General features: G+C 48.6%; 2 protein-coding genes across 5 annotated transcripts in view; one reads left to right on the top strand and one right to left on the bottom strand.

Moving 5' to 3' along the window:
* The window catches only part of NEU2 (neuraminidase 2), an 84,108-nt gene extending 74,402 nt beyond the window's left edge, over positions 1-9,706 (bottom strand). The window contains exon 1 of one of the 2 annotated variants that reach the window (XM_046019452.1): positions 6,988-9,706. The gene's annotated coding sequence lies outside the window, so the exon portion shown is untranslated. Of the gene's footprint in view, positions 1-4,401; positions 5,116-6,987 lie in introns of those variants that run through there. The other variant, XM_046019453.1, reaches the window with a different exon arrangement.
* Positions 1-22,811, top strand: part of NGEF (neuronal guanine nucleotide exchange factor) — a 101,636-nt gene that overhangs the window by 53,852 nt on the left and 24,973 nt on the right. For 2 of the 3 annotated variants that reach the window (XM_046019449.1, XM_046019450.1), the window contains exons 4-5: positions 10,937-11,079; positions 17,213-17,523. In XM_046019449.1, the coding sequence (XP_045875405.1) occupies positions 10,937-11,079; positions 17,213-17,523 (454 nt within the window). Of the gene's footprint in view, positions 1-9,829; positions 10,211-10,936; positions 11,080-17,212; positions 17,524-22,811 lie in introns of those variants that run through there. The other variant, XM_046019451.1, reaches the window with a different exon arrangement.

Below are 22,811 nucleotides of genomic sequence, written 5' to 3'. Positions count from 1 at the left end.
CACCTCCAAAGGCCATCCCCTTAGGGTTGGGATCTCAGCCTCTGAATTGGAGGGACGACAAACATTCTGTCCACTGCCCACGTGTGCTTCTGTAAGTTCCGGGCAAATTCCCTTCCCCATGAGGCTGGACAATTTTGTTCTCTCATCAGCAACGTATGTGAATGCCTGTTTCCCCTGAAGATGTTCAGTTTGATAATAACAGTGGATTTCAATCCAGAAAACTCAGAGTGCCCTGTCTTTAAGACAAGTGCACCATGGATGGAGAGTCACAGGAGGTAGAGTACTGAAAAGGAGGGCCTTGGGTTAAGGAAGGGACATCTAGTATTTGAAGGTGTTCTCAAGGGGAAGGAATTTTTCCACTCTGTTCTGTCATTTCTCTGACTCACCGTGTCAAGGAGGCTTTCCTCGCTCCTGGTAAGAATCCATCACTTTTAAGAAAAAACATTCAACTGATGACAGGTTTGAGTCTTTCTTTTTTAAGAACAAATGCTAATTTCAAATGGAAGAATGTCTTTCTGGCGAGCCTATGACCCTCCTCTGAGACCCCTACAAAAGACCTTCATGGTTAAGAAGAAAAGAGAGACTATTAAAGACTGTCTTTTCTTTTTTTAAGGATTTTATTTATTTGAGAGAGAGAGAGAGCATGAGAAGGAGCAGAGGGAGAGAGAGAAGCAGGCTCCCCACTGAGCAGGGAGCTTAGTGCAGGACTTGATCCCGGGACTCCAGGATCATGACCTGAGCTGAAAGCAGTCACTTAGCCAACTGAACCACCCAGGCACCCTAAAGACTGTCTTTTTAACCTGAGCCTAACAGAGCAATAGGCGAGAGACCCTGCTGCCGGGACAAATAAAAACCACTCCAAGGGCTGAACAACATTTTAGCAGCAGTAATTTAGTATGCAATCTTCACTGCATGGAAAAAATGAGACATGGGTTTAAAATTAAGAAAAGAAGCATCAGCTGGTCAGCTCCAGGGGAAGGGTAAACAATAAACAGGGAAAGAAACAAAAGGGAAATTTCATTTCTTTGTTGCTAAACTGATGTCCCCCCCTCCCCGCCCCCTAGGTCTTATTGGTCCTCCCACTCAAAGTGCACTTAACTTTCTAGGGAGTAGCAAGGGAAGGTCTGCAGTTAGTGGGTAAAGGACATGGGTCCGTGAGAGGTTTCTAAGACTGTAACTTACTCAGATGCACTGGGATGACCACAAAGCCTGTCTGTGTGCTTTCCAGCCTCCCCCAACCCCAGCTCCATTCAGCAAATATGTCCAGGGCCTCCAGGATGTATACAAGGTCTCTGCCCACACAACAAGGGAGGTGACATCGATCAGGCGGACTCTTGTCTCCTTGCATGGCCCCATAGGACAGAGAATCTTTAAGAAAGTAATCAAGCTTTAAGAGAAGCTCTGGTGAAGTGCTACAGGAGATCCTAAGAGTGAGGGGATACAGCCGGCTATGGGATGGGATGAGGGGGAGGGCTTCATGGAGGAGGTGGCATTTGAACTAGCACAGGTGAGATGTAGCCACAAAGCAGGGGAAGGGAAAGGCCTGGGGCGTTAGGGAGACCTGTCTTTGATGAGAAGCAGTGATTTCTTTGATGACTTCTTTATGACTTCAACTGAAAAGGCAGAAAAGCATCCTGGTTAGAAGTCGTACATGTGGGATTATAGAAGGGAAGGGAAATTTCTGGGTAAGGGACTATTTTTGTAACCAGGTAGATTAGACTCTCAGGTAAGTGCTTTAGTTTTAGAGACGGCAGGAGGTGATCTACTGTAAAATCTGAATTCATGATTCCTTGGAAATCAAGAGCTTTTTACAAGATCTATGTAATGAATTGAGGTGTTTCTCCCCACCCCCCACCATGGAAATCTAGAGAATACACAACGGCTCCGCCCTCTTTTTCAAGTTCATCAGAATTCTCCACAGTTATGTGAAAGCTTCAAACCCATGCTCTAAATTTATGCACATTAAGGGACTGATGTTGTTTTTGAAAGTAACTTTTTTTCCCCTTGTTACATAAGTGACACATTTATTGTAGAAATAATTTCAAGAACGAGAATAGAAAAACAGGAAAATTCCCTGAGAAGCCAACCAACTACAAGGGCTGTGAAATGACTTTGCGATCATTCTCCCAGTCCTTTTTCAAACGTCTATGGAAGCCTAAAATTCCATGTCCAGAAGTCTACTTAAAAACAAAATAAGATCACACTACCATCCAATTTGGGAATCTGCTTTTCCATTCAATATATTGCAGGCATCTTTCCAGATCGTTAAGTATTTTCTAAATTGTTTTTCATGATACTCCGTTTTAGAGATAGGTCCTAATTTAAATAGTCAGTCTCCTATCATTGGACATTCAGGTTGCTAAAAATGTGTCACTATTTTTTTAAAGATTTTATTTATTTATTTGACAGACAGAGATCACAAGTAGGTAGAGAGGCAGAGAGAGAGAGAGAGAGAGAGAGGTGGGGGGAAGCAGGCTCCCCACTGAGCAGAGAGTCCGATGCGGGGCTTGATCCCAGGACCCAGAGATCATGATCTGAGCCGAAGGCAGAGGCTTAACCCACTGAGCCTCCCAGACGCCCCTAAAAATGTGTCACTATTTAGATTTTTTTTTTTTTTTAATTTGACAGACAGAAATCACAAGTAGGCAGAGAGGCAGGCAGAGAGAGAGGAGGAAGTAGGCCCCCTGCTGAGCAGAGAGCCCGATGCGGGGCTCGATCCCAGGACCCTGGAATCATGACCTGAGCCGAAGGCAGAGGCTTTAACCCACTGAGCCACCCAGGCGCCCCTAAAAATGTGTCACTATTTAAAGTAACATGACAGGGATGCCTGGGTGGCTCAGTTGGTTGAGTGTTGTCCTTTGGCTCAGGTTGTGATCCCAGGGTTCTGGGATCCAGCCCGCATCAGGCTCCTTGTTCAGCAGGGAGCCTGCTTCTCCCTCTGCCCACTGCTCCCCTGCTCGTGCTCTCTCTGACAGATAAATAAATAAAATCTTAAAAAAAATTAAAATAACAATAAACATTCTCATAGCCATTTTTCCCACTCAGATTTTTATAGCTTATTAGGATATATTCCTAGAAATAGAATCTCTTCGCCAAAGAGTATGAACATTTGGGTTTATGATCTGGGCTGCCGGGTTGTCCTCCAGAAAGGTTGTACCCATTCACACTCCCACCCCCAGAAGCAAACGACAGTTTCCAAGCCTCAGCGAACACTGGCTGTTCATTTTTAAAACGATTTGATCGCTGTGAATCAGATAGGTTCTGGAAATATCTGCTTTCTCTTTATGCTAGCATCCTCTTGTTTGGATCTAATTTGTACACTGTGGTCACCAGTTACCTTATTAGAGTCCTCAAAACAGAAATATGAAAAGTAAAGAAATATCAAAAAAGAAATATCAAAAGGGGCGCCTGGGTGGCTCAGTCGGTTAAGCCTCTGCCTTCGACTCAGGTCATGATCCTAGGGTCCTGGGATCAAGCCCTACATCAGGCTCCCTGCTCAGCAAAGAGCCTGCTTCTCCCTCTCCTCTCTGCCTGCTGCTCTGCCAACTTGTGCTCTCTCTCTCTGTCAAATAAATTTTAAAAAATTATAAAAAAAAATGAAATATCCAAAGTAGTCAAAACCTTTGAATTTCAGGAGGGATAGGGCTATCTGTGAGCATGAGGATGGGCAGTGGAGAACTGGGTAGTTGGTCCGATAGGATATCTTGTTCTCATCCCTTAAACAGCTTTTGCAAAGTGATCGATCCCCACCAAACACATATTGGCCTTTTCATGAGACTCTAAATCCTTATGCTTACTCCTGGAGACAACAAAGAACATTCTCTCTCCTGGATGTTAAGGGTGAGATGACTGATTTCAGTAGAAAATGAAAAGTTGCCTGCTCCTTATTTCTTGTTATGGAAAATACTTCTCTGAAACCCTGTTATGCACAATTGTCAAGAAACAGTCTGTGAACAATTTCTCATTATTAATTTTGTTAATTACGTGCCATTCCTTCAAGGCTACTTTGTTTATGAATAATGGACATCTTTTTCTTTCTCATTTTGTACCTACAAGATTTTGTTACATTTGGTTAATGGTTAAGGCTATAAATTCTCCATTACAGCAGCGAATGTATCTTAGTGCTAAATGTAGGCTTCCTAAGTGCTAATAACATTAATAATAATTCCTATTTGTATAGTATGCTATACTCACTATATATAGGACTAAATTAGATCCAACTATATAGTTTATAAGGTAATTTAAAATGAATAAACTGAAGTGGAAGGAGGTGGGTTAGTCATCCTTTTACACTTTGAGTTTCAACAAAGCGTGTATAGACCCCCATGGCCACAGCCTAAAATGTAAATTACGAGTACTGGGGCAGCTCCCTATTTACTCTAAATTTCAGCCTCCACTTACCTTGAAAATAACAGCATTTTTCCTTAGATCCCCCCTTATTCAGGATGCTCCTATTGGTCAAAAGTCCATGACATCACCCAGAGCCCAAATTCCTGGACCCTATACGTCCCAGCCTCCTTGGTTAGGAATATTCCAAAGAAATTCACAGCACGGGTCTTCTCTCATTTCCCACAGTTCCAGATAAAGACACAAGCATTACAGCTTCTTCTCCATGAGTTATTTTAGGGAGCCAGCTTTGAGAAATACATTTCTATCAAGGCCATACGATTGTCTGTGTCTCATCATTGAAGACAGGGCCAGCATCTGTCCCAGCCTTTTAAGGACACTATAAGGACACATCAACCATCAGAATGTTTTGGAAATTCCAACATTTCTTGAGCCAGGCAACAGCACCTAGGCTATCTCCCACACCTGGACATGGAGCAAAGTTTGGCCACCTATTTTGGATTCTGAAAATGTAACTGAGCCCAGCAATAGCATTCTGCGGCTAGTAAGCCTGCGTTGGCCTAGCTCCTTAAACCAGCCCAGCGTTCATGCACACCTCTTCGTCCCTCTGAGCTTTTCCCTATTTCACCAACACTATAACAACTGTCCACCATGGCAACCATAGCAAAGAAAAAGAAGCACAAACACAAAACACAAAACACACTCGTCACTTTACCAACAGTAAATCCAGCCTAAGTGGGGTTTTTTTTTTGTTTTTTTGTTTTTTGACTCACTGAAACAGGTCCCCATGACCTCCCCCAAGCTTGAAGCAGCAACCCCAGAAGCCCTCTAGTTCCCAAAGAGGTCAGTTAGAGAAATATCTTCATTGGCCAAAGAAGGACAAGATGTAACCCCAAGGGAATGCCAACATTACACTCCATGACTCTAGAAGAAGGCCTGGAACCAAGGACATACCGATGTAGCGCCCACCAACCTCCCCACAGTTACTCCTTCATCAACCATTCCCTGATGCCTCCTGGAGGTGCTGGGTGCTGAGGACGTGAAGATAAGTGACATCTTCCTAGCTCCCCCCACTCAAATCTCAGATGTGTCTGAGGAAAACTAACCTGGCCGCCACGAGGGAGAGAAGTAGGCATCATGGAGAGGAAGGCTGTTTAGAAAACATGGCCATTGGCCTCTCAATCCAAGTAGAGCCTGGTGACATTTGGGGACAGCTTACAAGTCCACCCTCACTTCTGACACCAGCTGCAGAGTTTGAGGGTCCCCAAACCCACCCCTAAATTTGGTGGAAGGACTCAGAATTCACTGAGAGCTGAAATACGTACAGTTATAGCTTCGTCCACAAAAGCCTATGGATTTCAATCATCCAAGGGAAGAGATGCATGAGCAGAAAAGGATAGAAACGTCCAGAAAAGTTCTACTTGGAATTCCAGTTGTCTTCCCCCAGCAGAGCTATGACTAGAGCTCACATCCCCTGGCAGCAATGTGTGACAGCCAGGAAATCTCGCCGGAGTCTTGGTGTCCAGAGTTTTCCTTGGGGCTCAGTCATCTAGACCAGGTTGGTCACCAGTCTTCAGGCCCCCTGGAGGTTGAGCTATTGTCACCTGGCCCTACTTATCTGGTCCCAGGTCTCCAGAAAAACAGAGACACTCTTATCAGATAACCCATTCCAGTGGCGTTGAGATCACCTCCCAGGAGCCCAAGGCAAAGCCTAAACCTCTCTTTGGGTAAGGTTAATTCTTCACTCCAGATAGCTAACCTGATTGCTTTTAACTTATTTCCTTAACATTTACAACCCCACATTTGCGATTTATCTTCATGATCAAAAGGAAGGCCAAGAACTCCACCTCCACCTCACCAGTAAAATACTTCCAGTTGCCCAACAGAATAACCTACTGCTGGAAGTTTCCTTGCCAAGAAATATTTCTACCCATCAGGTATGGATTTCCTGGTTTCTTGGAGCTGCTCTGCAGTGAGAGAGGTACATCTTGTCCTTTTCCTAACTCTCTCCCTGAATTTCGGGGGTTCAGTTAACCTTGCGGCTGTAGTCCCTTGTTGGACCTGCCTACATGGTTTAAAAGTGTTGATTTTCAAAGCAACTAAAGTCTTCGGAGAGGGACAAAAATAAGCTACTGTCTTTATGGTTTTAGAAGATACAGGTAATTTCATTAAAAGCAATCAAGCCCTTGTTTCTAATGTATACGTAAGGATATCTTAGAGTTTCTAAGGTATACGTAAGGATTATCCTTTTATTACCAAAAAAAAAAATCCAAGTTGATTTCCTACTAGATTTTTTTTTATTTTTTTTTTAAAGATTTTTATTTATTTATTTGACAGAGAGAGAGAGATCACAAGTAGGCAGAGAGGCAGGCAGAGAGAGAGGAGGAAGCAGGCTCCCCGCGGAGCAGAGAGCCCGATGCGGGGCTCAATCCCAGGACCCTGAGATCATGACCTGAGCCGAAGGCAGCAGCTTAATCCACTGAGCCACCCAGGCGCCCCAGATTTCCTACTAGATTTAAAAATACAAATGTGTCTTAACATTTGAGAGCCCGGTGATGGACCACGTGACCCTAAAAAACACTTAGCATAAGTGAATAGAATTTTGCAGTTCCTTTGTCCCACACAATATAGGCTACTTACACTTTAAAACTCTGCCATTATCCAGCTGGGTGATCTTGGGCTTGTCCCTGTAACCCTCCGGTTCAGCAGCTTTTTCTGTAAAACAAAAGTATTGGATGAGATCGTTTCTAAATTTCCTCTGGTTCTCCCTATTCTTCTTCAGAATAAAGTACCACTTTGTAAATCTGAATGAGGGCTCCTCAAAGCAGAGATTGCTACATAAATAAGAATCCCCTTTGCCTCCAATATTTCCAATATTTACCTATTATGACCCAAAGGAAGTAATAAAGAATGTTTAGGTCACATAATATAAAATAACTGAATATTTTTCAAAATATACCATTAATGTCTTAGCAAATCGAATGGGGCACCTACCATGGGCTAATCAGGTATAAATATTTGAAATATTGATCTATCTGTTTTGTGAATGATCTTGAACAAATGTTGGTTAAACGGAGATTTTTAGCAATAGCCCAATAAGCATTAAATCTGACAGGAGAGAGAATGTGCAGGATTTAGTGTAAGTTATAGGCCTTCAGAAATCAGTGACTTTCTAAACCGATTTTATAATTAGAAGGATATTTTTAGCTTCTTTTTCAATTGGAAGGTTTTATTATGCTCATCTTAATATATGTAATTTCACTTGAGTATTTTCTGATTAAACACACACACACACACACACACACACACACACACACAAAGTCTTCTCCCCTTGGTGAAGCAAAGTGTGAAAGTAACAGCTTCCAACTTAGTGTTACATCAAATTTAAGGGCTGGGGAAACCATCCAAAGAGGTAGGTCCTAGAGACTGTCCACACAGTGCTCGTCCTTGGGCCCTGATGAAAGATGAGCCCACCCTGGAGGGGCCCATGGTTTATTGTAAGGATGGCCCTGTTCACCGAGAATTACAGTGCCAGATAATGCTGGTTATTCAGGGGAAGGGGCTGGTGGGGACGCTACCCCCCACCCCACTGCGCCTTGACCTACAACCTGTCCTGCGGGAGTGAGGACTTGACCAGGAGAGCTGAGATCTAGCAGAGGGAACAGCAAAGCCCAGAGCCTGGGAAAGTACATGGTGAAGCTAAAGCCCCAGAGGAGCCCACAAAGGCAGTAGCCCGGAGGAAACAGAAAAGGAGTGGCCTGCCGGTGAAGAGCCTGGTACAGTGCCAGGGGCTGGTGGTGATGGGACTGTCATGCAGGTTATTAAGCAGGAAAGGGACCAACACAGACCCATAATTTAGAAAAGGGGCAGAGAAAAGGATGGACTGGGGAGAGGTCCAAATGCAAGGGGTGGGGGTGGAGGGTACTTCTTTGAAGGACTTTAAGGATCCAGGGGGCTCAGTGAGGCCCTGAGGTGTAGGGGATGATAGGAAGGAGGTTGAGGCCAGCTCTGGGGTTCTGCCTGGTTTCCTGCTTGGCTGTTGGGGGCAGCAGGGGAAATGTGCGTGCCCTAGTGGAATGTGTAGGACACATCCCAGCAACTATGGCCAGAGAGCAGATGAAATGTGGAGTTCAGGAAAGGGTTGTCTGGGATCTGTGGAATGAGTCAAGGAAGGAAAGAGTTGGGTTTGGAAAATGACCAGGTGGTTGTCATGCAAATAATCTGAGGTCTTAGGAGCAAGACATCAGACCTGTCCATTGTGGCCCCTGGAGGGGACCAAGGGCGAAGCAGATGCTTTAGGGATTGGGATTCAACCTGAGCCCCTTTTCCCAGAGTCAGAACTGGGGGAGGGTCCACGGGGGTTCTCCTGCTAGTGTCTGGGGAGGAACGTTCCCTTCCAGGCAACAAGCCTCTCTCCTCCAGCTGCTTTCTTTCCTCCTGCCCCAAACTCTCCCTTTTACTACAACCTCGGTGTTCAAGATGGCTGGCTAAGGAACCCAAAAGAGCCAACCTACCACCCAGTAACTAAAGCCCCTCCCTCCAGGAGTTATTTGCATCCCAAAAGGAAGAATTTAATTTAATTTAAATGCCGGGTGGATGGAAGGTGCCCAGTACTGTTTAGAAGGAGGATTTTCCTCTTTGCTCGGCACTCCACTCCCCATGCCCCCTGCATCCTCAGCAACCGCCCAGGCCTACGGAAGGTGGCCGCTCTTCCCGAGAGCCCATCTGGGGCAGCAGGGAGGCTGGCTTCAGACAAGGACACCGAGGACTAAGCCAGTCGTCCTGCTGGATGAAAATCCCTCTAGATTTCCCCGTCACACCAGATCACTCACATTCCACTCGACTCCAGTTACCCCTTTTTGCTGGTTTTGCGTATCCAGAAGTGGACTGAACTAGCTAACTCGAAGGTGCAGACGGCAAGGGTCAATGTGACTAGGCAGGGAAACCGGGTGGACGTTTGGGGGCACTTTGTGTCTCTCCTCTTCTCGCTCCTCCAGACCCAGTCCCGGCCACCAGGCCCTCGGGGTCTCCGAGGGCGACCAGACCCGCAGGGAAGAGGCCCCCAGCGGGCCCCCTCTCCATAGTTTCTGTCAGGAGCAGGAGTGCAGGGTCTCTCTAAGACGCCAGTCTCTACCTCGGGCGCCCTCAGACAGCGGCACCTCTAATGAGGACGTATTCCACCGAGGCGGGGGTCTCCGGCCAGTGCCGGTGGGGGCAGCAGAGGATGCGCTGCGTGGGCGGGGCGGAGGTTCGAGGCGGCGTGGGGCAGGGGTCACGTGGCCCGTACCTTCCAAGTTCGCGGTGCGAGCTGGTGGGTGGGGGGCGCCAGAGGACGAGGAGGGGGCGGGAGGTGAAGGCGCAGGTCGCCGGCCCCCACCCATCCTGCCTGCCCCTCTCCAAAGGCCGGGCGCGGCCGCGGCTGGGGAGGGAGGTCCGGTCTGCAGTCGGCGCTCCCGGGGCCCAGGTCGCGCCCAGTCCGGGCTCCCCCGCCCCGCCGCCGCCCGGCCTCGCCCCCGCCGCGCGCGCACCCTTCCCGCCTCCCCCTGTTGCCGTGGCAACCCGGAGCCTCCAGGCGCGCGCCCGCCGGTCCGCCCGCCTGCGGGAGCTCTCGGCAGCGGCGGCGGCGGCGGCAGCTCCGGCTCGAGCGGCGCGCGGTGCGACCCGGTTCTGGAGCCCACTCGTCGCCCCCGGCCCGGCCCCGAGCCCCCGGCACGGCCCGCGACCCGGCCCCAGCGCCCTCCCGGCCGCCGGCCCCCATGGAGCTGCTGGCCGCAGCTTTCAGTGCCGCCTGCGCCGTGGACCACGACAGCTCCACCTCGGAGAGCGACGCGCGCGACTCGGCGTCGGGACACCTGCCGGGCAGGTGAGGACGAGCGGCCGTCGCGGCCCCGCGCGCCGCCCCCGCGCGCCTCTGCGTCCCTCCCCTTCCACGGCGGGGGACGCCGACCCCCGCGGCCTAGCGCCCGCCCCCGTCTCCGCGAGCCCCGCCGCCCCCCCCCCACTCCCACCGAGGCGCGGATAGTGCAGCCTCGGCGCCCGGGGGTCGGGGGTGCGCCCCGGCTCTGGCAGACGACGCCGGGCTCCCTGCCCCCAGGCTCCTCCCGCGCCCTCTCACAAGGAGCCCTGGGCGCGCGCGTCCTTCTCGGCGCCCCCCTCCCTGCGCCGCGTGGCCCTGGGACGCGAGGATCGGAGCCCGCAGGGCGTCGGGGGCCGCGGGGTCGTGTGACAGCGAACGGCGCGGGCTGAGCAGCGCCGGCTCGGATCCCGACCGCCAGACCCGTCGGGGCGGCCGGTCGGCGCCGGGAGCGGGCAGAGCGCGCCAAGTTTCCGACGCCTGCTCCCGAGCTCCGAAAACATGAAGGTTTGGGGCGGGCTGGCGTGGGAATGAATCACCCGGTTGCGCCCTGGTGCGGTGACAGAAGGAGCCTGTGGGGCCCGCCTGGCCGGGAGGGGAGGCGGCCGCTCGGCCTGGACCGTCCCCGGTAGGGTCCAGTTGGCCGGGGCCCCTTGTGCGGACGCCACTAGCGAGCTGGCCAAGGTGCGTCGTTGCTTAAAAATAACCAGCCGTGCCCCGCCTTCTTTCTGGCAGCGAGTCGTCCTCCACCCCGGGAAATGGGGCCACACCCGAGGAGTGCCCGGCGCTCGCCGACAGCCCCACCACGCTCACCGAGGCCCTGCAGACGATCCACCCCATTCCCGCCGACTCCTGGAGAAACCTCATCGAACAAATAGGTGGGTGTTCCTGGCAGCCCAGGCCCTCACTGGGGAAATGCGGGCTCCTGGTGAACTCTGAGGAGCCCCCTGCTCTTGGGATGTCCTTGCATTTCCGTGAGCAAAGGTAGCTGATGTGGCTGAGGAAGGTTTTTGACATATTTGGCTGTAAATGGTTCTATAGGCAAAACCGTCACATTTCACTAGTGCTGCATAACTGGGCTTCAACAGATGGGTTTCTGTCCTGCTCTTCGAGGTCTACCTGCCCAGCCCTTTCCTAGGGAAGGGTCCTCTGTCCCCTTGGCGTTTTTGCCAAAAAGGCCAGGGGTGAGGTGCTGCTGGACTCTGCAGGAGGGGGTTCTGCCTGAGCCCTCCTGGGAGGGGCCTGGGGAAGACCTGGAGAGACAGCAAAGTCTGAGAATGGCTTGGGCAGAGACCCAGGCTCAGGAAGAGGCCTGGGGGACTTGGCGCAGGGGAAGGAAGGGTAAAGCAGAGAGGAGGCCAGTGTTCAAGAGGCCCCTAGGTTAGGAAGGCAAGCTTAGTTTCACCTGCTCTTCCGGGAACAGGGCCTGAGGTGTGGGGCCCAGCCTGTGTGGCGCCCCTTCCGCACAGCTGTGGCTAAAGGACTGTGTGAACGCAGAAAGCGGATTGAGAAGGTGTCCCAAGAACCTGAGCACTTGGATTTAAAAATCAAAAATTGCTAATGATGACATCCAACTCGTTCCCATGACAGTCACCAGAGGTGGCCACGAATGGGTAACATGGGTTCCATTCTTTGGGAAATGGTACCGGCTGCTTAAAAAATATTTTTGTTCTTCAGTGTTGTCAGAGCAGCTCTGGGTTTGGAAATTCCCTTCCCTGAATACATCACTGTTGTCCTCTACCCTAGACGTTCGGGTGGATGAAAGTGTCTTGAGTGGAAGTGGAGCTTCTGTTGCCCCAGGGGATCCGGCCTTCGGGAGACTTCGGGGCCAGCCCGTTCTTTCCTGGAAGGGTTTATCTGAACAGAACCCTGAGGGGAGCTGAGCCCCTTGCACAGCCGAGCAGGCTGAGCACACAGCACTGTGCTGACTCCAGGAATTTCGTTGGTGTCAGGCTGGCTGGCAGTGGTGATGGTGGCAGATTTGCCCTTTATTTGCTGGAGAAACGGAGAGGGGCTGAGCTGAAGACAGAGACTCCTCAAAACCTTTCTGTCCCACCTGTCTGGCGCACCGTCCTTTGTGGGGAGGAAAGCCACCTCTGCCTTGGCAGATGCTGAAAATCTTGACTTCCAACCTGTTGAAAGGGATCTTGTGTGGCTCACGTCTGTGTCGTAAACTGGGAAGGCTGTGGAGTGTGGGTGGAGAGCTCCCTGCCTCCCTTCACAGAGAGGGAGGCTCCCCTCTGCGTTGGGCGTGTGGAGACAGGGCTCCTGGAGGCGGCTGGTCTTGTTAGGCTCCAAGCACAGGAGTGACGCTGGTAGTCAGGGACTCGGGGCTCCGACCCGCACTCATGCCAGCCGTCATGTCCCCCATGCGGCCAAGCGTAGAGACTGACCTTCTGAGTCTTTTCTCCCACTGCCCCCTTCCAGTATCTGCTGGTGTGATTGGTGAAGATCTCTTCCGGGCTCCTGGGTTCAACCCGGAATAGTTGCTGGGTAGCTGTGATAAGCGGATGATAGCCCAGAGCTGTCCGCTCCTTCTCCCTTCCCTTGTCACCGAGTTGGGGCCAGTGCCAGAGTCCCACAACAGCCCTCCCTGCTTTAGCTCTAGGAAGTGAATTCTTTGTCAGGTTATCCGGAAAGGACCAATTCCTACAGCCACAGTAGAACGAAGCCGAGAAGAAAGCAGAAAACTCATACAGGCCTGTTTGCATACCCCCGCATTCGAGTGTGCAGGCCCTCCCACGGAGGCGGGGACGGGACAGTACACAACTGTCATTACAGACCACAGACCCTGAGCCCCGGCTGTGGGTTTCACGTGCACATGCACGCTCTTATTGTCTCTGACCTAATAACTGCTTGGCACATAGAAGGTGCTCACTAAAAAATAAATGACTCCCCCGCCCTTTACAAGCTTGCATTTGAGGGATTCAAAGAAAAAAGTGATTCTCCTTAGAAAGTGAGATTTTTGAATGACTCTGGGGGCTTTGGCCAGAGGAGCTGGGGAACTTACCCTCTTCTGCAGGGCATCTCAGCCAGTCCGGTACAAAACATTTAAGTAGGAAAGATGGGAACTCGATCTTATATATCTGCCTGAAGGTACTATACCAGGTCCAAGACTTTACCAGTCAAGTTCATTTTCATATAAAGTTGTGCTTGCCGAACGTACAAAATATAAGGTAGAAAAACATATTAAGAAAACAATGAGTACAGAACTTTAATCAGCTAACATGTAGTTCCTCCGGTAGAGCTACACTATTAGTCTGAATTTCAAGACCAATAAAAATAAACAGGCTATGAAAAATGGTTATACAGTGTGTCAGATAACTCTTTGTAGTCATGCCAGGAAAACTGGTATTTAAATTCATATTCTAAATACTTCAGAAAGAAGTATAGAGTTTTAAGAAAATTCTAAAATTACTGGTATTGGGAATCTTTGGCTAAAAGTAACAGAATATCCAGCAAAAATTGACTATAAACAATGGCAGTATTTTTTCTCATTTAGAGGTAGAAAATTCTGGAATTGGTTCATTCAGTCAAGCAGTGACCCAGCTCCTTTCCCCTCACCGTTCTCCACATTTGTGCTTCATGTCACGAAATGGCTGCCACAGCTCCAGGCATCGCATCCCCCCAAGCAGCCACATGTAAATGCAAAAAAGAAAAGTTTTTCTTCAAGTGTCTACTGAGGAGGGACATCTTTTTGGGAAGCCCTTCTGTCTCTCTCCACACCCAGCGTGGAGCCCAATGTGGGGCTTGAACTTATAGCCCTGAGATTGAGACCTGAGCTAAGTCAGATGCTTAACCAACTGAGCCACGCAGGCACCCTGAGAAGCCCTTCTCAAAGATGTAAAATGTCCCCTTACTCTCCTTGGCCGGGTTTTATCATGCTCATGTCTAAACACACCATTGGCAAGAGGGAGGGAAGTATCACGGTATGTTGTTTTTTTCCAAGTACTTTTGTTAAATTTATTTCCTGGCTTTCAGCGTATACATGAGCAACCTGTACATTTTGAACCTAGAGATTAGGGCTGAGTGCTCTCTGTAAATCTTATAGGGCAGAGGAGGCCAGAATTTAAGGGAAATTTATATTGGATGTGAACATTTATTTTCTAAGCCTTGAGCCTAATTTCTGTGATTTTTCTTTTGTCAAGGGAGTCCCTAAGGCTAAGCCATTATGCTACTGAGACAATGGCGATATCTCTAAAGAACAGTTTCTTTCTTGTTCATTTGTTTTGTTTTTTGTTTTCTGTTTTCCCTTTGGAGAAAGTTTTTGTTTATTTTTTGTGTATTTTTATTTTAATTCCATGTGGTTACCTTACAATGTAATGTTAGCTTCTGGTGTATGATACAGTGTCACAGTAGCTTTTGATCAGTCATTGTTCACCCACGTCCCTGAGCACCAAATGGGTCAGTGCCTAGAGAAAACCCCTCCCCTGCAAGCTGGGAACCCGGGGTGTGAGGGGACAGAGGAGAGGCAGCCAACAGTGTCTACCACAGTGTGATTTCAGAATTAATATTTTCAAGCCGGCTACCCACAATGCTGATATTTTTGTCTCTTGTCACCATATGGATCACATTGAGATGCTGGAGATAGTATTTACCCATGATATATGCCCACGATAGCATGTATAAGACATATTTTTGAGGAGTGCCCCGGTGGCTCAGTCATTGGGCCTCTGCCTACTACCCAGTTCATGATCTCAGGGTCCTGGGATCTCAGCAGGGAGCCTGCTTCCACCCTCTCTCTCTGTCTGCCTCTCTGCCTACTTGTGATCTCTCTGTGTCAAATAAATAAATAAAATCTTAAAAAAAAGAAAAAGACATATTTTTGAACCATCAAAAAGATGCCAAATTAGACATTTTGGTGAATTTTAGAAACAGCATCTTTTCCTAAAGCAGGCTTCACACCCAAGGTGGGGCTTGAACATGCGACCCTGAAATCAAGAGGGGGATGCTCTCCCCACTGAGCTATCCAGGCGCCCTGAAGCTGCATTTTTAAAAGGGGTTCAATTCAACAAATATTTGCATACCTGCTAGGGGGGAGGCTTATTCACACTGTAAAGTGAATCCAAGTCGATGTGGGGAAACTTGGTTTCTTTAAACCTCTGTAAACACCCAGGTCAGAATCACAGGAGAACAGTTGGTTTACGATCAGCTCAACAGTTGTGACGTATTAAAGCTCTGTCTTTATAGATCTTCAGTCTGGATTATTGCACTTAACAGATTACCTTCATGTTGTATTCTGCTGGACTGGAACATTGCAAAATCACAGGATCTTAATTTTTTTTTTTTTTTTTTTTTTTTTTTTTTTTTTTTAAATTTATTTATTTGACAGAGAGAGATCACAAGTAGATAGAGAGGCAGCCAGAGAGAGAGAGAGAGAGAGGGAAGCAGGCTCCCTGCTGAGCAGAGAGCCCGATGCGGGACTCGATCCCAGGACCCTGAGATCATGACCTGAGCTGAAGGCAGCGGCTTAACCCACTGAGCCACCCAGGCGCCCCGGATCTTAATTTTTTAAAGGAAATGCTGCGCTTACCATAAAGGCTTTGGCTTATGGAGCACAGGAAGCCCACTAATAAGTGCCCCAGGGCAGATTTAGGGGGCTCCTGTTCATGAATACAGTCGATCTGGCCACATTCAGGACATCAAACCTAGTCTGTTTTTCTGTTCTCCCTTTGTCTCCTGTTTAGATATATTCAACAAGGAGGTAAGAAAGGAACGGTTGGGTTGCTGACGTTTGGACTAAATTGTTTGCGAACATGCTTTACAAAGGGTACATTTATCCCAATTAGAATTTTCCTGGGAAAATATCTTTGTTTTTTTAGGCAGACATGTCCAGGGACCCCGACTGCTGTCCAAACCAGTATGTTTAGCTAGCTGCCTGCTGGACCTCTCCAGCTGGGGGCACCTTGGGAGCACCCTGGATCTCTCCGCTCCCCCCATCCCCCAGCACCAGGCAGTGCCCGGGACCCGACTTCTACCATAACCGTGTTCCCTGAACCAGGGACGTGGCTCTATCCCTCCACACCCCCCTGCCCCCACATGCAGTTCAGCCCTCCATCATCACCCCTTAGGGAATTAATACAGGATCTCTCTTCCTGTCCACACCCACCCAAAGACGGAGACCAGAACTGCTTGTCTGAGATCTCTCGGGGCCTCCGTCTTGCCCATGGGATAGACTGCGACCTCCGTGGCATGGCCGTCAGATAAGACCTTAGGGGCCTGACCCCCTTCCCACCTGGCCCCCCCCCGCTCCCCTCCCCCAACTGCCTGGGCCCGGATCCACCCCCCCTCCCCTGCTTCCCCCTGAGGCTTCTTTGTTGTGAAAAGACAGTCCCTCCACCCCAAAACCAGGATGTCTGAAATGGGTTTTCCCTCCGGAGATGCTACTTTTGTGCTGATTCATATGTACCCCCAAGTCTCCTTGGAGACTTAGAACGCATTTATTTTAAGTACATTTGGTCAGGAAAGTAAGTTTGAAACTGTAAAAGCAAAAAAAGGATGTTTCCCTTTTGAATCATAAGGCTGATGAACTATTGGTTTTTCCTTCAAAATGAGAATTTACAACTACTCCCATTTCACAAATGAACATACTCAGATTTTAATATTGAAGCATTTAAGGCTAGGGAAAACATCCCGCTGGGATGTCGAAACATAATCAGGACATTTCCGTCAACTGTGCACACTGGTTATTAACACATCAGGTTCTAGACTCTTGCTAACAAGTTTGCCAAGTATGTGTGGGGAAAGCGTATATTTGTGTGACTGGATTCTGGATGCGTTCAGGGATTTCTCTGTTTGTTGGAAAGAACTTCCATCTGCTGATCATTGCCAAGAAATGAAGACAGTGGCAGTTCACTGGGCCAGGCGAGGGGTTGGCTTTCCATTCTAAGAGGTGCAGCACCTACCGGCGATGAGGACGGAATCTTGACCTAGAGAGTGGGAAAGATTTCAGGGGAAGATCTTCCCCTGAAATCTTTCCCTTTTCTTCATCACAACTCTATCTGATTTCAGGGCTCCTGTATCAGGAATACCGAGATAAATCGACACTCCAAGAAATTGAAACCAGGAGGCAGCTGGACGCAGAGATACACACCAACGCTCATGGCTCCCCAGCCAGCGAGGAGACTCCAGAGGAGGAGGAGGACGAGGAGGAGGAGGAGGAGGAGGACGAGCCAGCAAGCCCACCCGAGAGGAAGGCTCTGCCCCAGATCTGCCTGCTCAGTAACCCCCACTCACGATTTAACCTCTGGCAGGATCTCCCGGAGATCCAGAGCAGCGGGGTGCTGGAAATCCTCCAGCCCGAGGAGATCAAACTGCAGGAGGTAAAGGGCCGCCCTGGGTGGGAGCTCCCTTCAGAAGGCACAGGTGTTCTAACCAACAGAGGTGAGGCTTCCTCTTTGAGGGGAGGTGCCCCCCGCTGGCTCACCAGAATTCCTGGCAAGGTTTAGCCTTCCAGAACGCTCAGGGAAATTCACATTATTTTACAGGCGACAAAAAAATAGCTTGTTACCTTGTAAGGGAGCTCAGCCCAGTTGCTAGTGTTTGCAGCGGGCACACGTGAGCCTGGGGCCCTCGGTGACTGACGCTGGCGCGCGGAGCCTGTGAAGGAAGTCAGTCCCCCGAGGTTCACATTCAGCGCTTTCTTCCGGAGGCCCATAAAACCTGGGCACGGTGACCTAGAGAAATGGTGCCAAACTTCCCTGCTTCTCTCGATGGGCCCGGTAGACCCTGCCCATCAGCTAGGCTGAGGCAAGAGCGCTGGGTTGCCCAACGGTTTATTGCTAGTGGGAGGAATGATCCACGAGAAGGTTACAGTAACGGAAAGGGGGAGCTCAGAAATCTGCGTACGCATTCCCATGGGGCATAGTTTGCTTGGGTCTAGAGCGGCCGGAGCGCTGCCGATCCAGGGGAAGGGGAGAGAACGGTGGGGAGGAATGGTGACTGTGCACATGCGTGTTCCCCGTGAAATTCCAAAAGCGGAGGTAGAGGGGAAATGAAGAGATTTGGTTCAATGCCATGTCCTCATCTGTGTCCTGTCCCCCATACTCACACACCCCTTTAGAGCTGTCCTCAAACTTCTAGCCCCAGGTGTCCTGCCTTCCTTTAAACACCCCTCTGCCCCCATCCCTCCTGCACTGCCATCTGTAGGAACATTTGCTCCTCTCCTGTATTTAAAAGTCAGAGTAACTGGAGCCCACTGCTCATGACCAGGACTGAGGCTACTGCTGACCAGGGTGCGCCTGCTGGCTGCTGGGGAAGGCTTGGGGGGTTGGGGGGAGTGGGGGCTGGATTTGTGCAGAGCTGCCCGCATCCTATCTGGGAGGATCAGGAGGGATCCGTGGTGACTTGACTTCCCTGGGACTCGGGAGCAGGGATTTGTAAATGGCTGCATCAGGAGTTTCTCATGAAACATCGGAGTGAATATCGTGTAGTCACCTGTTCCCAATGTGGCTTCTCCTAGTTTTGTACAAAAACCCTGGAGGAGGGGCACCTGGGTGGCTCAGTGGGTTAAAGCCTCTGCCTTTGGCTCAGGTCATGATCCCAGAGTCCTGGAATCGAGTCCCACGTCGGGCTCTCTGCTCATCAGGGAGCCTGCTTCCTCCTTTTTCTCTCTGCCTGCCTCTCTGCCTACTTATGATCTCTGTCAAATAAATAAATAAATAAATAAAATCTTAATAAAAAAAAAATCCTGGGGGAGACACAAAGAATCCACTTGCCCCCAAGAGGAAAGATGCACGTGGGGCACATCTCCACGGAGGCAGGGGGAGCTGAACCGAGAAATCCAACTGTTTGGAAGGTGCCAGAATGCATGGATTTAGAAGTCCCCGTGCAGTCGTCCGTCCCCCTGCCTGGGGAAACCCCCAGCTGCTGACAGGACAGCCACCCCTAACCTTGAGTTTCCTGTAATAGGAATTAGATAATACTCTTCTGTATTTGGCTTCCTTCACACAGTATTACCATCACAGGGCCTTTTTTTTTTTTTTTTTTTGGTCCCCAGAACAAGGAAAAAAGACTGGTTTCTGGGGGAATACTTCTTTTTTACCTTGATAATTAGAGACGTAAAGGTTTTAAATCCTTTGGAAAGCTTAGAGATAAACCCTAAGCTTAAAACAAGGTATATGCCTTCTGTGACATACACAAGGCTAAAAGCAGAGAGAGCAGGGCCTTTGTAATAAAAGCAAACAGTAAAAAAGCCCCTGAAAAATCGCATAAAATAAGGTGGCAGAGTCAGTAGCAAATGTATCAGTTGTAATGAGTGTAAACTGCTTGAATCCTCCATGAGAAGATAGAAATCCTCCAACTGATTGGAAATCTAGACCCATTATATTGTGGGGGGAATCCAGGATAAGTTAACGAAGGCAACGGGTTGTTTAGTGTTATTAAAGGTATCCTTTACATTGATAAAGGTATCACTTTAGTTTTAAATGTTTTAAAATTAAGCTACTCATTAATAGGTTTTCATTATTTAAATGCAGTGCAGTAAATTAAATTAAAAATGCAGTGCAAACATGTGCCGCTGGCCTTTTCTTGGCTCCTGGCTTCTGACCAGAGGACTCGCCAAGCCTGGCTTACCTCTCCTGAGAAAGGATAGCTATAATGCACAATCTGGTTCTGGGGTTCAGACATTTAGGAAGACTCTAAGATACAAGATCCTTATAGATCTTTACGAGGCTTCCCCCTGTATTTACACTTGTTCTGCTCAACAACCCTTTGATTTTGATTTTGGTTTGTAGCCCCGTAGAGCCTTCAACTTGGTTTTCATGAGAACTAGTGTACCCTGAGTGCAGGGCCTCGAGTAAGAGCAAGGACAACACAGGCAGCTCCCACGTGGGGAGAGGAACGTGTGTGGGTGCTGCCTAGAGGGTAGCCACTGCCCAGGGTGCTCAGCGGATCCCGCACAGCTTTGCCGGGAAACCGTGCCCTTGACTCAGCCAGTGGCCATGTGGGGAGCCTGATTAGGGACAGCTTCGGTGTGCCCATGGGAAACTGACTGGTCCAGAGGGAAGTGCAGTTTAAATGGTGGACGGGGCACCTGGGGGGGTGCAGTCAGTTGGGCTAAGGTCATGATCTTATTAGGATCGTAAGATCAAGCCCCACTTAGGGCTCCAAGCTCAGTGTGTAGTCAGCTTGAGATTCTCTCCCTTTGTCCCTCTAGGTCCTGCCTGTGTTCTCCCTCTCTCTCAGATAAATAAATAAATCTTTAAAAAAAATAAATAAATGCATGGTGATGGACACTGCCAAGTTGCTATTCAAAAAGGCAGGACAAATTTCATACGACAACAAAGCCTCCCAGCCCAGTTGGTTGATTTCACGTTTGTTCGTTTATTCGTTTATTCGCATCTGCCCAACTGTTGGCTAAAATACCCTATCCCGTTTTATCCTGCAGGTCCTTGTTGACTTGTAAATTGGGTGTCTTTTCATATGTATATTGGCTGTTTCCACTTCTTTTTTTTTTTTTTTTTTTTTTTTTTTTTTTCCATTTTATTTATTTTTTCAGCGTAACAGTATTCATTCTTTTTGCACAACACCCAGTGCTCCATGCAAAACGTGCCCTCCCCATTACCCACCACCTGTTCCCCCAACCTCCCACCCCTGACCCTTCAAAACCCTCAGGTTGTTTTTCAGAGTCCATAGTCTCTTATGGTTCGCCTCCCCTCCCCAATGTCCATAGCCTTTGTCTATGAATTGCCTGTTCTTATCATCTGTCCTTTTTCTATTGGGTTGTTTATATTTCTCTTCTTGATGGATGGCAGCTTTTTATAAATTCTGGCTATTACATTCTTTTAATATGTTTAAAATGTTTTCTTTCGTCCAATAGTATAGGAGAAGTGACGTAGCAAGGTTTTAATGCCAGTTCTGCTACTTCATAGCTGTGTGACCTTGGGGGAGTTACTTAACCTCTCTGTGCTTTTGTTTCCTTATCTGTAAAACTGGGATAATCCTAGTACCTGCAGCCCAGGGTCACAAAGATAAATGAGTTAAGAAGATAAAGAGCAGGACAGACCGACTTATGTGCTTTAATTACTAAATAAGGAATAAGTACAAAATTAACTGAACTCAGAGGTCCGCTCTGAGACATTCAGGGGGGAAATACACACACAAACAAAGTCCTAAGGAAAGCAGTTAGGGTGGAGATCAAAAGACACCACGTTAAGTGTCTTGATGAGATTCATGCCTTCCTAGGAAAATAAAAGCTACCAAAAATTGACTCAAAACTAAAAATGTTCTAAACACCAAAATATATACCAGGTAACCAGAAAGATCTACAAAAGAGATGTTGTACCCAGATGACTGAGTTGTGCCAAGCGGTCAAAGCACAGAGGAGTCCCTTGTCCCGTGGAGTAGTCTAGAGCGACATTGGGCATGTTCTGTATCTGCGGCCTCCAAAGTCACCAGCCACATGTGACTGTCGAGCGTTTGAAATATGGTTGGTGCAGCTGAGGAACTGAACGTTTAATTCTATGTAATTTAAACTAACTTCCGTTTCAGGAGCCACAGGTGGCTACTATGTTGGTCAAGAAATAGAGCAGGGATCATCCCTTCTTAAAGAACCTAGCGCAGCGTCTCAAGAACATTATGACATCTGGGACAGGATCATTCTTTGTTGTAGGGTGGGTAGGGGGTCTCCCGTGCATTGTAAGAGGTTTAGCAACATCCCTGCTAATAGATTCCAGTAGAACCCTACCCCTAGTTGTGACAGCCGAAAATGTCTCTAGACCTAGCTGGCCGTACCCTGGGGAGCAAAAGTAGAGAAACGCTATCCTATAGAAATAGGTGGAGAAACGCTATCCTATAGAAATAAAAATTCATACAGAAACCTGGACAGGAATGTTTATAGTAGCTGTATTCATCATAGCCCCAAACTGGGAACAACCCAAATATCCTCTAACAGACAGATAACCAGACTCTGGAATGTCCGTACAATGGCCTGAGACTTAGTACTAGAAAGAAGATCTATTGATGTACGCAGCTAAGGTCAATTTCAAAGGCATGTTGCTGAGCAAAAGAAAGCAGAAAGGTTACACACTATGTGTTCGCATCTGTAGGACGTTCTGAACAAGACAAAGTTACAGTGACAGAGACCAGATCCAGGGTCACCAGGGAGGAGAGTGGGGAGGGTGTGCCCGGAACAGGATAGCACAGGGGACTTTTTAGAGTGATAGACCTACTTCATGCGTCCTGGTGACAGTGTGATTATAATGATCTATACCTGTGTTAAAATTCATAGAGCTGTGCATCCAAAAGTCAGTTTTACTGCATCTTAATTTAAAAACTAAAACATTATAAACGGGGAGGGGGAAGGAAAAGAAACAGGTTGATGGTCCTCATTCTGTTCAACCTAATGGAGTAAGCACTCTTTCCCACACATCCCCCAAAATAAAACCAAGGTCTGTCTCACTGTGACGTCAGGCAAAAATTTACATAAAACACAAAATCAAATCTGGAGGTACATTAGAAGAATAATGTACATTGAGAAGCTCCTAGGTGACTCAGGCGGTTAAGCAGTTAAGCTGCATTCAGCTCGGGTCATGATCCCAGTGTCGTGGGATCAAGCCCTGTGTTGGGCTCCCTGCCCATCATGGAGTCTGCTTCTCCCTCTGCCTTTTCT

Source organism: Meles meles, chromosome 9 (genome assembly GCF_922984935.1).
Source record: "Meles meles chromosome 9, mMelMel3.1 paternal haplotype, whole genome shotgun sequence".
Lineage (NCBI taxonomy): Eukaryota > Metazoa > Chordata > Mammalia > Carnivora > Mustelidae > Meles > Meles meles.
This window is presented reverse-complemented; position numbering and strand designations above follow the sequence as displayed.